The sequence below is a fragment of the Lacerta agilis genome, chromosome 5 (assembly GCF_009819535.1).
Source record: "Lacerta agilis isolate rLacAgi1 chromosome 5, rLacAgi1.pri, whole genome shotgun sequence".
Lineage (NCBI taxonomy): Eukaryota > Metazoa > Chordata > Lepidosauria > Squamata > Lacertidae > Lacerta > Lacerta agilis.
Window position 1 is genome coordinate 60,431,468 of NC_046316.1, and position 14,159 is coordinate 60,445,626.

Genomic DNA, 14,159 nt, shown 5'->3' on the forward strand with positions numbered 1-14,159 from the left:
TGGCAGCTGCCGGAGCCTAGCGCAGGGCCTAGCGCAGCCCCAGGAAGACAGCACAAGGCCTGGCAGCAGCCAATAACACCACCGTACCTAGTGTGACCCCTGGCAGGCAGCTCCAGACCACCTGGTGCCTGCTTCCTGTTCCAGGACACAGCGCCTTCTGAGCATGTGCGTGCCCCACAAAAAAACCCAAAAAACCCTGAAACATAAAAAATTAAAAAACCCAAACCTGGACATTTAATCTTAAATGCAAAAATCTGCCCGGATGGGGGTGCTGGTCCCCCAAAACCAGACTTGTCCAAGAAATCCCAGGTGTATGGCAACACTAGGCCATATGGTTATACTATATAGAGAGTGAGCTTCAGGTCTACCTCCTTGAAAACAATTGTTCACAAACATTTGCAGGGGGAAAACCACTTTGTTTTATTTATTTCCAAAGCGTTTTAAAACACACACACACAAACACACACAGAGAGAGAAAACAATATCTACTCCGAGAAATAACTTCATACATGTTTAATATTAAAAAGAGGTAATTTTGGCCAGTGAACTTTTCGCTATGGCCTGCTATAGGAACCACCTTTTGCCCTGGATAAAACTGGTGACAATGTCATTAGTTTTGCCCAAAGATGCAGCAATGGATAATTGCACCTCTGTGAGTAGCATGCTGAGGCTGTGTAGCAACTGACATGGGATAAGTGCAGGCAGATGGAAAGAAAGGCAGAGGATGACCTGGAGCAAGGCCCTTTTGTCAGCTTTACACCCTTTGCAAAACACAAATAAACCTTTTAAGAAGATTACACTTTTCACGCCTTCCCTTGTTCCCTGGGGATTGAAAGATCTTGGAAATGCATGTATATGCAAAGAATCCTACTTCTTTGATATAATGGTGGTATAATCGAATGTACAGTACTGGAAAACATCTTCCATATTTTACTAAATGGAAATGAAGATTGCTGCTATTGTGTTAGAGTAAAAAAAAAAAAAATGGAGATTCTGGCCAGGTCTTAAACTGTTCATTGTACAAGGTATGGGTCTTTGTCATCAGTTTTACCTGCAAACCAAAAAAAAAAAAGCCTTTCCACACACCTTGAGCTGTTTCTCGCTTCTTTGTCTATAAAGGACACACCCTCTATTTACCTCCACAGAGCACATAGAGCCATCTAGTGACTGAACATTATATTGCAATCAAACACACTTTTTTTTAAAAAAAGCATCTTTTGTGAGCAAAGCAAATAAATCTTCAAAATTTTAATCTTCAAAATCTGATATAGTTTGTCGAGTTTACGCCAAGGAGGTCTGCTATTAACTGGAAAGGAGAAAGCCATATGAGAGAGACAGAAAGAAAATCAGGTAGCTAAAACATCAAAGAATTATTAAATTAATATTTAGGGTACATTGAACCTGAAACTGATCATTCTCATGTCAGTGGCATGAATCCATTCTTGACATTGGCCTATAGGGCACCCTAGAAATCTTTCAAATAAATAACAGTGATTCTATGCATTGGTCTCTAAGGTGCTACTGGAAGGAATTTTTTTATTTTTTATTTTGTTTTGTCTATGTATTATAGTCTTGCAAAGTACAGTATAAAAAGACTTAGCAGCACGAAAAATTATAAGAACCAAATGTTTAAAAAACATTACTTCTCTTGGAAGACTTGAGAATTGTATTATGAAGCAATTTCTGTAATGGTGAGATCTAGAAACATTTAAGAAAAGAAAAAGATGATTCCCCTAGAACTACAACTTTTTTGAGATTAGTCTTTGCATAGAATTCAGTTATTTTCAGATGCATGATGGCTTTCTTTCTTTCTTTCCTTCTTTCTATTACTATTAACATTTTGAAAGCTGCCTTCAGTAGTGTCACCATGTCCAACACTCCCAACTTTTTCATTGCCTTGCCTTCCAGCAACTTTGGACTGAACCTTTCAAACCAGAATGTTATTTCAAAGAACAGAAAGTTTCAGTAAAGCCACTAGGCATAAAGGGGGTGGGGGTGGGGGAATGAGCAATGTTAATAAAAACTCAGAAAGCAGTGACATAAAAGGAGAAATTACATAATTTCCATATTTATAAATCCAAACCCTCTGAGGATTCCAGCAGGCGGTATCAAATTGACAGCACGCATGGCAAAGCCCAAAACAAGAGAGAGAAAAGTTCCAATTAAGAGAAAGAATCAGAGTGTCGTTCCCGGAGTTCCATTTAAATCAGAACCAATCAAGGCTTGTTCTGATTCCTGCCGTTTCACTCAGGAAATAATGAGAAAGATGAAAGAAGCCCAGCCAGCCAACGCAGCCCCACACAGCCCTTTGAAGCCAAGAAATCACAAACATCACTTCGGAGAGTTCTGCCTTCGCGTGGCAGCTGTTGCGTAGCCTTCTTCAAGAAAGCAATCTGCAGTTTGATTTTGCCTTACCCCAGCCCCTGCACCTTGGTGCTGACAAACAATCAAGGCCAGCCTGCGGGGCCAATGAGTTTCCAAGCAAGAAGGGGAAATCTTTTGAAGGAGGGGTGTCAAAACTGATCAAGCCACATATTGAGCCCTGGATCGGTTTTGCTTCGAAGGAGATTTGAGGTCATGTTCATGCATGTCTCAGGTGCTTTCAAAGCATGCATCCCACATTCCATTACTATTCCTGTCATCATGATCGCAAAGGTCCTAGAGTTTAGAAGCTGTATTACTCATCTTAAAGGTAAAGGTAAAGGAACCCCTGACCATTAGGTCCAGTCGCAGACGACTCTGGGGTTGCGGCGCTCATCTCGCTTTACTGGCCGAGGGAGCCAGCGTACAGCTTCCGGGTCATGTGGCCAGCATGACTAAGCCGCTTCTAGCGAACCAGAGCAGCGCACGGAACCGCCATTTACCTTCCTGCCGGAGCGGTACCTATTTATCTACTTGAACTTTGATGTGCTTTCGAACTGCTAGGTGGGCAGGAGCAGGAAGCGAGCAACGGGAGCTCACCCCATCATGGGATTTGAACCGCTGACCTTCTGATTGGCAAGCCCTAGGCTCTATGGTTTAATCCACAGCGCCACCCGGGTCCATTACTCATCTTACTACTTGGCTATTACATCATCTCTTATCTCACAATGCACCTTGTTCCACTATATTGTGAGACAACATTGGTTGCTGGGCATCCTCCATGCCCGCTCACCTCAGCGAGTCCACCTCCTCACTACAATAAGGGCAGTGGGCTCTTGTCAATAGGTCCTCTGCTATGGTGCGGGTCCTCAGCTGATGCACACCCACAGCAACCTTGGACTCCAATCCCATTGTGATGGTTTTATACATTCTACAAATTCTATAGATTCATGGGGCACACGCAATCAAGGAAATGCCAAGTAAGTGAAGTCAAAGAAGGGCAGGAACAAGGTAAAGTGACAAACTTGGAGAATGCGTTTAGAGCTGGGTCACAGTAAGGTATTTGCAACTGTCTTCACAAATACCTACCGCAAGGTGTGTAGCCTATCTAAAGGGATGGATTAATTCATATTATCAGCCTTTATGTCTCCTACTCAAAATTGGGCTTTCTATCTTGATATGACCTGGAAACTGTTAAAATGTGTGCTGGAATCTAATCTAAGCCACCATGAGCAGAATAAAGAAAAGCTATTCCATGAAAGGAGAAACTAGCTATGCTGTCTCCATCATAGGTTTCAGCTAAATTAGGAGCTTTGATGCAATAGAATGGGGAGGGGGGAGTGTGACAAGAGTGTTGAATGGGGATCTGAGGAGCACAATGGCAAGGATCCCTAAGGCAGCAGACTGTGTTACATTAGCTGACACCCCCATTCCAGTGATTGGTCTACCACTTTTAGTTCCCAGCTCAGCCAGAAGCCTGATCACCATCTGCCGCTGGTAGACACCCCATCCGAGGCATCCAATTTAGGGTGCCAGGTCTCTTCTCCTGAACAGTGCAATAAAAGAGACTGCATTTCCCATTCTCTTTTACTGCTTGTCAGTGTTGGCAATTAAATGACCAAGGCTATTTTTATAAGATGCATCTGACCACCACCATCTATGCACTTATCACCTGACCTGTCAACATGGCAGGCAAGGATTACTGCATGACCAGTGCATGCTTTGAAGCTGTGCAGCCCAAGAGTGCCCCAAGGGGAGAAATATAATCCCTTTCCAGGAATGCTGCAAATGCTTCTAAATATGCACCATTAATACCAAAAGAGAAGCACTGACAGCTGCCATTTAGTCACTGTACTAAGGTGCACTTAGGGATGATCCAACCTCTCCATTGCAGGCCTATGGATGCCAACCAATGCTGTTTTTAGAAATCCTGGCTTAAAGGTTATGTCTTGTAAAACTGGTGTAGGATACCTGTGGCCCTCCAGACCTTGTTGAACTGCATTTCCCATCATTCCTGACCTGTGGCCATGGTGGTTGGGATTAATGGGAGTTGGAGGCCAACAGCACCAGGAGGGCTGCAGGTATCTCATCATTGTTGCCACAGCACAAAATCCCTCCACTCCTTTTCTGCTCCATAAGCTTTACTCTGCTCCATTATTCATATTTAATCTTTGTAATGTTATAATTTGGTTTCAATTTATTTCAACACCTGCTCATGATGCCACTAGATGGTGAATATGATACGGTCATCAATTATCTCCTAGGTTTTTAATGTTTGTATTGCATTGTATAGGATATATGGAGAACTATAATTAATTTTTTTTACTGCTTTCTTTCACTGCACCCTATCTTGCTAGGGATCTTACACTTCCATTATTAAACCAAATAAACACTATTGGTGTTTCCGCAGTATAAACAGCTTCCATTTTCTTCTTAAACCAGGCAGGTTTACTGAAATTTTAACCCCTTCAATTGGGAGAAGTATCCCAACTTTAGGGACCTGCAGATCCATGTAAATATGATCTGTTGGACTCTCTAATTACCATATGTTGAAGACAATTAATAGGGATGGATATCTCATTTCATATCCTGTTTGTGAGCTTCCCAGAGGCAGTTTTCTGCTGGAAGATGCTATTGTGATGCTAGGACTAAAGGCTGGCCTCATTATCAAGGCAATATTTACATGCATACCACTTTATGAACATACTGCTCACCATGGCTGTATACATGTTCCCATTCACTCAAGCATCCAGTGCATTCCCATTGCTTGTTGAGGAAGCCACATGTGCACTATGTTAGCCACAGTTCATATCTATCTAGCCTGTAGTTTCTTGGAAAATGCTGCATTTTCATGCATTTTCCCCAAAATCAGCTTCAAACTAATTTGAAAATGTAAACCACATAAAGACATTTACCTACCTTCTCCACCCAGTGGTGTGGACAGAAAGCAGGCAAACACATTCAACCATACTAATGTGTACAACAATGTACAAAAGCTGTTTGAAACTCAGCAGGAGAAAACCACCTTGCTATGTTTTAAGCTGGTAATGTGTGCACAATCCATTTATAATAAAGTTAGAGAATGCAGGAGAAGTCATGAAGAGGCCACAACAGCTGCTAGAATTTTACTTGCAAGAAACTGGAAAGGTGAAGAGATCCCGGCAGTGGAAGAATGGCAGATGAAGCTAATGGACTTTATGGAACTTGCCGAACTGACCGCGAGACTCCGAGACCAGAGGGAGGAGAAGGTGCAACAGGAGTGGAAGAAATTTAAGGACTATTTAAAAAATCGTGAAAAGCTAGATATCTGAAGCAGAACTGGCTGTTTAATTGGCTTTAGCTAGTTGATGTTAGATGAAAATAGTATACAAGAAGTAATGTTATGAATGGTTTAAAATATTTAGAAATGCTTAAGGATATGTTGTTTAAGTAATGAATTATATATGATTAGTTAGTATCTTAAAGATTATTAAGAATAGTGGTGAATGTTAAGAAAATAGTTACAAAGTTACCAAAGTATATTAATATTGAACGCAGTTGAGGGAACGGGGGAAGTCCCCTAAAGAAGATAGAAACTAGAGTTAAACAATGATTTTTTTTAATGTTCCAGTCTAGGTATGTATAAGTTTTCTTTTGTTGTTTTTTGTGTTGCTGTAATGTGTTTGATGTGTTTTTTTATTATTTGTCAATTGTTCTTGTTTTATTTGTTTGATATGTTTGTTGTTTAATGTAGAAAATAAAAATTTTATTAAAAAAAAAAAAGAGAAGTCATGAAGAGGCACTGTGAATATAAATTGCACTGACCACACACACACACACACACAGGCAATAGGGATTTTCTCTTCTTCCCATTCTTTTATGGGCCTCGGGTCTTTAGTTATGCATAGAGCTCAGGTGGTACTGATGCTCATCTGAAAGGTATTTCTGGGAGTGGTGGCACTAGGGCACCACCAGTTGAGATGTTGTCTTGTGCCAGATCACTTGAAGGCAGAAATAAATAAATAAAAACTTTATCATTTTCCAAATGTCAGCTCCTCCCCTTCTGTGGATGGGGACAATTCTCCTTCTGGCTCAGCTAGCTTGAATCCTAGATTAGTCATTCATGCAAAATTCAAGACCAAAGGAGTGAGTCGTTTAGTAGTTCACTCATCTTAAGTCTGTTATTAGTAGGGTTGTGACTTTATGGTTTGTAAGAGCCTAGTGTGCTTACTTAGCCAGCCTCAGGCAGCCCTAGGCCCCCCCCCCATTCAAACCACCTCTTTGAGCACAGTTGGTATGAGTGAAGGGTGGCAGCTTTGCAGAAAAAAGAGAATTTTTGGATACATTTGTGGTGGTATGCTGGCTTTTATGTGGTGTTTCTGTTTGGCTTCCAAGCAGCCAGATTCAACCATTTTGAATCTGGATGCCCGAGAAAACATTGTGTGAGCAGATCTGGGATCACAAACAGCATCCAAGATGGTGATTTATATCTTCTTGCTTTTCCTCCCAAAGGCACCCATGCCATGCCTTTCTCCATGTCATTTCTTAATCAAAATTGCTTTTCCACCCCACCCCAAAGCTGCCATCAGCCCTGCTGGGGAAAAATACAGATAGCTCTACCATGTTTGGGATTTTTCTAAGTTTGGTAATAGCAAAAATGTGTGTGGGGGGGATTTAAATTGAGAAAACAGCAGAGAAAAATGTTTCAACCTACACTCCCCCAGTATCACTGCTCCTGAAAAAACTGGGTATCCCCTTATGGCTGCTTTAAAGTTTAACAATAAAAAGTTGGGAAATGCAATCATGAATCGACTGCATCACATCTGTTTTGGCCCTTAGATTCAATTTCCATTTTCCTCAGATACTAATTTCATCTTATAAAAACTCCACAAGCAGCTATCTTTTAGAAAGCGTACTGAAAGCAAAGCAATATATTTGCTAATATTAGGCTGTGCTGGCAATATGTTGTTTTAGAGAGCATTTAAAAGTGTGAATGAGAAATAAGGTCAAGTAACTTTTTGCACAGTATGTTCTCTATAAAAAGTATGCACCTTTTTCTGTTTGAAGTATTTACTAAACATTTACATGCAGTTCCCTCAGGGTTTCACTACAAACACTGCAAACATTCTGTGTGAGGCACAGCATTCAGAATGTGCCGCCTCGGGCACATGGCCAACTATGTACTGCCATTTGCATAATCTCAGCCACTTATAGCCTTGACATTGTGACATATACTTGTTTCCACACACAGCACTCACTTCACAATGAAAGATCCCCATATATGGCTTTGCACTTACGGAAGCCAGATCACATCATGGTCCCTAGATGTAAGCATTTCCCTAGTGTGTGCTCCATACCCCCCAGCTGTAGAGAGTACCTTTACCTCCCATGTCGCCATTGTGGAAAACAGAGAGGGAAATCATTTCCATCACATTCTATATGTCTAACTTACCCACCTCAGATTTCTCAGTCTGGAGAAGCTAACTCCCAAGGATCAATTCATACACAGAGGCAAGGCCCATGCCATTTAGAACAATAACACACTGCCATTCATTTGAATTCATCCAAAGAGTGTCAACTCCAGGTTTTTGAGGTTCCTTGCACTAGATAATCTCCATTATCCCTCTCCATCAGAAAGTCTCAAACCCATTTTCACTAGTTGCTCCTGCTGCTCTTCTTCTTCTTCTTCATCACCACCACCATCATCATCATAGGTACCACCTGCCTGCTCACCAGACAGAGCGCCAAGCAGGCAGTGGCATTTGCTGCTCCTCTTCCTGGTAGAGCTTTCCTGACAGAACAGACATGTTCACCTGTCACAACAGTATCAGTAGGTCAGCCTAACATAGGCAATAGCTGTCAACTTTCCCCCTTTTTAAAGGGAAATTCCCTTATTCCAAATAAGATTCCTCACAAGAAAAGGGAAAAGTTGACAGCTATGAACATAGGTCACCCTGGATCCAACTTTGTGGGATGTATTATCCAGTAAATATGTGGCAAAATGTTGACTGAGAGATTTCAGCTAAGTAAAGGTTCCTCTGGGCTGAGCTCAGTGAAGGCTACGTTTGATCCTTATGAAACCACAGACATATATTTGCAGACATGACTCCTGCTGCAGTCCCATTTGCTCCACCAAAAGCTCATTGTTAAATGCTGATGCCGATAAAATTGGTCCCCCCCCCCAAAAAAAGTGTTTACCAAAGAGATACAGAAAGGGTGTGAATACTACTAAACTTCTGCAGAAGTATTATCAACTTGCAAATTACACTGCAAATTTACACCTAGGATACTAGACATTCACAAAGGAGTTTCCTATATGCCATGACTCAACCATGAGCAGAGAAGCTGCTCATTTGATGGTCATTTCAGGAGCTTCAGCACTGGGATAAAATATAAGTGGTGTTTTCTACTATGAACAACTGTGTGGCATAAAGGTCATAACCTAAGGCAAAACACAATTGGACAGAGTAATCACAAGTAAATCACTGTCACTACTCAACATACATCATCTCAGTCCTTATCTCATTTATTAAGATGTCACATTTTCTGCCTGACTTGGTTTAAGGCAGGTACCACTTAGGACAGTTCTTAGCAACCCTTGCTACAGATACTGAAAAGACTCAACTCAGAGCTACAGCTGTCAAAGGTGGACAAAGCAATGCAAAACTTTAATTCCCAGGTAATCCCAAACACACTGGCATTAATACAGGTGGGCTGTTCCAATTTGCTAGGGGCAAACGATGCTATCAAACCAGCCCCTTAACAGCCACTTGGGCACTGTCCCACGTCAAGGATTTCTGACTGGCCATCATCACACAGCATCTCAATGAATCATCACCTTACCTTTGCAGGCCACATTGTTCTCGGGCTCATATCCAGCCTTGCAGGTACAGCGGCCAATGGGAACCATCCACTCCCCATCACCATTGCAGTACAACTTAATGGGCACATCCACCTCCTCGGCATTTGGGATGCACGTGCCCCGTGCAATCACTAGGGAGGTGCTCTCTGCTCCTGTCATCGTCTCTGGGAAGATGGCAAAATTCTGCACCACGCTGGGGCATTTCTTAAAGAAGACCCTCACCGACAGCAGTGACATGCATGCCCCATAATCCTGAAAGGCCAGGTAAAAGCCGTTGCGATGGAGGGGACCAAAGCTCCTCACCTCTGTGTTCACCTTCATCAACCTGCCACCAAAGTCCACCTGAGAGAAGCTCTCATCTGCAGCGATGGTGTCCACCTTGAGGTAGGGGGCCTCTGTCCAGAAGGCTGACTTCTTGGTGGCGATGACAGAGTCTGTCTCATAGTAATACAGGTTGAAGGTTTCCTTGCAGGAACCAGGGACATTTGGGAGGCTGCTGCAGTCCCTCACCGTGAAGCGCATCTCTGTGTAGATGCGATGCGCTCCCCGTCGGTTGATGAATGTGGTGAGGAGCCAGTTGTTCTGGTTGGGCTCAAAGACATTGCACACCTGGTAAGTCCGGATAGTGTTGAGGTTCTCATCATAGCCACTGACTTCTTCCCACTGTGTGAAACAAATAAGAAGGGAGGGAGGGGGAATCAGGCAATTAAAATGAATGGAGAGAACGAAACACAGAGATGGCACTTTAAACCAGGGGGATCATTAATCACTGCAAGCTAGCTGGGATACAGAGACTTGGAGGATTTGTGTGTTCTACTTTCAGTTCTGAAAAACGTGAGAGACATCCCTAATTTTAGGGTCTGTTCCATGAGAGTGGAATCAGCCAACAGAAACAAAGCCAATAAGCTAAGAGTTCTTGGCCCAGTCACACACACACACACACACACACACACACACACACACACACTGCTTGAGGCCAGCAAAGTGACACACACATTTAGATTTTTACTCATATGCTAACCCGCCTCTTGAAGTTGATGCAACTCTGAATCATCTGATGCCCTTAAGGTTCTGTGACAAAGATCATAAAAATCAACCAGTTTCTGCTCTTCTGATAGTTTGACCTCTTTTAACCCCTAATTGGCAGAGCCTCAGTAAGCTTGGCAGTTTCCTGAGCAATGCTCATCTTGGATAGAGCTGGCAACTATCAGGGTGTTTAGTGTAAAAAAAGGGGGGAATGTGGACCATAATTAAATTAAGCTGGTCTAACTGAAATTACTGAAAATAGGTTGGTGACTCAATAACGCTTTTCAAGTTATACAATAAAAGGAAAGAGACCCTACCTAAACCTGTAGGTGGGCTAACAAAACAAATAAATGCTGCTTTGGAATCAGGGACATTTCATTAATTTGATTTGTTATACCTTGCCTTTCAGCTTCCCAAGGCAGCCCACAATAATAACAATCAATGAATTTGAATACAATTAAATCATAATATTAACAGCGTCATAGATCAGAAAAATAACAGCAGCACCCAAAAACCATGTAAGAGAGGAAGTGATGGTCATCACTCCACAAAAGCCGTTCTTAAACCGAGGCACACTTTCCCTAATGAGGATTCCCACCGCCGGTGCCCTTCCACCATTTGGATTCCATTCGTAGACCAAGGTAAAGTTCACAAACCAGAACACTACTTCTGGTTTTGCGGAGTTCATAAACCGAATAGCTCATAAACCGGACTGTTCGTAAACTGAGGTACCACTGTAGTGCCTTAAATGGTTTGGGACCAGGATATTTGAAGGGCTATTTTCCCTCCCATGAGCCTGCCCATCATGTTCATTGTTGGATGTCCTCCTCCATGTCCCTTTGTCTACAACTACTCATGTTACCACAGGGACGTGGGTGGCGCTGTGGGTTAAACCACAGAGCCTAGGGCTTGCCGATCAGAAGGCCGGAGGTTCAAATCCCCGCTACAGGGTGAGTTCCCATTGCTCTCATTGTTCCTTTCCTCTCTCTCACACGGTGGCGGTGGCAGCACCTCATCCCTCCCTCCTCCTGGCTTCTCCCTGTCCTGCCTAGAGGAGGAAGGGGGCTGGGCTCTGTTTCTGACAGCAACAGCAGCCTCGCTCAAGTGGCTGCCATTTTAGGCAGCCCCTCTCCGGAGCCCTTCTTGCAAGACACAGGTAAGCAGCCACTGGGGCTCATGGTGCTCTTGCATCATTTCCCCCCCAAAATATAGTCTGCCCCCGCCCACAAGGTCTGAGGGACAGTGGACGGGCACCCTGCTGAAAAAGTTTGCTGACCCCTGGCTTACTGGGACATGGGTATGCTCCTAGAAAGAAACTTGCAGGGTCTTTGTATCTTCACAAGCAGCGCTGAGCTAAGCCAAAGTTTCATTTAGTGTTCCAGCCCAACCCAGGCTGGTGGTTAAGCTCTCCCCTCATTAATCACCAATAGTAGTGAAGGTTTGGCTATGAATCATGAACCCGCATTTGGAAAACATACTAAACCAAACCTCGACTTGGTTCAGTATGGAAATAGAATTTTTAAAAAAGACAGAGGAGGAGCAAGGTGGCTACAAGCTGCTCTCCAAGAGTCAACACATTTGTGTGGTTCCAGTAAGTCATAGATTGGCTTACCATGTCATACAAACCACATCAAACTGCAAAATACAAAAGAAATGGCAATACAATTCAGACAGCATAAAAACATTTCCAAAGCAAGCACAGTAAAACAATAAAACACTAGCATAGCATCAGCTAAAACACACCAGCCGAAAGCTATCTGAAACTGGTGGGTTTTAAAGCTTTATTAAATACTACAACTGAAAGTGGCAAGCATTAACTTCTTGGGAGGCAGTTCCTTTGGGGGGGGTGTGCCCATCCAGCACCTCCCTACCTAGATTACCCAGTTTCTCTGTCCACAACTCTGTCTTGTCTGGTTTAAGCTTCAGTTCGCTCACCTTCATCCATCCCAAAACTACCTTTGGACACCTGTTTAGAAATTGCACAGCCTCTCTGGTATTTGCAGGAATGTTGCTGACACTGCAGCCCAAACCACTGGGTGTGTTTTCCCCAGTGGCTTCACGTATATCAACTATCTTCAACCTTTTCAGACCCAGCACCCACTTTTAACACAAACATGCATTTGGGGACCCTTTTCTTTAAGCACATATTTGCAAAGTGGTAGCACAGTGCTCCTGTCACGATCCACCTTGGATCAGGCTGTGACCCACTAGGATCCTAACCCACCAGTTGAAGATCAGTGGCTGTAGATGATAATAAGTGAGAGGGTGGGAGAGAGATGGAAGCTTTGGCACCCTGTTATGCCAAAGGCCGCAGGATAAAACAGGAATTTCCTCTGAAAGTCAGTGTTGACCCCCAAATAATGTAACATCTGAGAACTGATTGCAGATAGCCAGACATTTCTCACTTCCCCTCCACGAGAAGTTCAAGGGTGGTACAAATGGTACTCCTCCTCCTCATTTAACATTTCAGTCCACCTCCACATGACATTTCAGTCTCAAAGACACCTTGCTACTGGTCTCAAACCTGCCTCTCCCTTTCCCACGCCAAATTATGTTTTTGTTTGTGTGTGTGTGGGGGGGGTATTTTCTCATTGAGGGATGTCTGTATGGCATTGGGATGTTGCCTGCTCTTTCAGTTTCTCTTCAGTTTGTTTTAGGGGGGTGTAGGTAGTTTGCCTGTTTAGTATGGGTTCTGAGCATCATCCAATTTTCTTCTGTGAAATTAATACCAGTACCTTGTGGTGTGCACAACAGTTTCTTAGATTTCTTAGGCTTTTTTTTTTTTTAAAGGAGACCCCTGTTTTAAGGTGTTGCAAGACAGCTTTTTGGTATTTTTGCTGCAAGAGACTAATGTGTCTGCCATTTGGAAGTGGTGAACAAAGTGATCCAAACCAGCACAGTTCAACAAGGAAAAAAGGTGGAAAATCACTTCACTCAGGTTATGGCTATTTTGCGGTTGGGGGGGGGGGTGTACCTTAAGGACTTTAAACTACAACAAGCTCATTGCAAACAGAATAGTGAAAATCAAACCTGTTAAACACCATGCCCGGAATTCAAGCGTTCTAACCTACTTGTCTCCATCTGCTAACATGCTAAAGCACAACTGTATTATTACAACACTTCTCAAGTAATGACCATATTGAGTGGGTGTTATATGATCATAAATAAGGGAAGGGAGAGGTCATCTGTGCAGCCACATGTGGAAAGTGGGAAAGCGGATGAACCTGTGGTCCACATGTGGTTTGGGGAATGGGAAATGAATACGAGAAAACTTGCTCCAGGCAGGGCTCTCCGCTTCTCAGTTTTCTGAGCAGCAACATCCATCAAAATTGACACAGGGACTGTGCCTATTTTCAGGTGGAATAATGAAAGGGCATTACCGTAATGTTGGCTACTGTGGCAATTAAAGGGCAGGAAGAAAGTGTGCCCGGGCCTGTGATGGAATTAGAATATCGCAGTCCAATTTATAAGCCATCCAAATTGCTCCATGTTTACAGGCTGATTGTTTGCAACAGCATTATTCATATGGCAGCCTTTAAGTGCCGCTCTGGATGTGATGCATAATTCCAAGGTGCTCCAGTGCCACTGAAGCATGAATTAATGGCTGTGTCGCAGAACGTTATCAGAAGGATTTTAATGTTTTTTTATGGAGATGAGAGTATTACATATGTAAGCAAAACTGTATGGTGTAAAATGTTAGGCTGTCATGTAGATCAACGGAAGTTAATGTGGTGGCAAGGGGAAAGGAGCTTATTATATGCTGAGGAATGCGCATGCCTGCAACCTCGGGTTGCTTTCGGAGTTTTCAGGTTCTTATTACTCCACTTAAAAAGTCCACACAGTATTTCCCCCACTAAATTTCAGCTCCAGAATAAAGTGCTGAGAAGCAGCAAAGGCTCACAAAACTGTAATGCAGCCACCAATCAACCGT

At 43.0% G+C, this 14,159-nt stretch overlaps 1 protein-coding gene across 6 annotated transcripts in view; it reads right to left on the reverse strand.

Moving 5' to 3' along the window:
* Positions 1-14,159, reverse strand: part of EPHB1 (EPH receptor B1) — a 334,021-nt gene that overhangs the window by 193,382 nt on the left and 126,480 nt on the right. For all 6 annotated transcript variants that reach the window (XM_033150122.1, XM_033150121.1, XM_033150120.1 and 3 more), the window contains exon 3: positions 9,184-9,865. In XM_033150122.1, the coding sequence (XP_033006013.1) occupies positions 9,184-9,865 (682 nt within the window). The remainder of the gene's footprint in view (positions 1-9,183; positions 9,866-14,159) is intronic.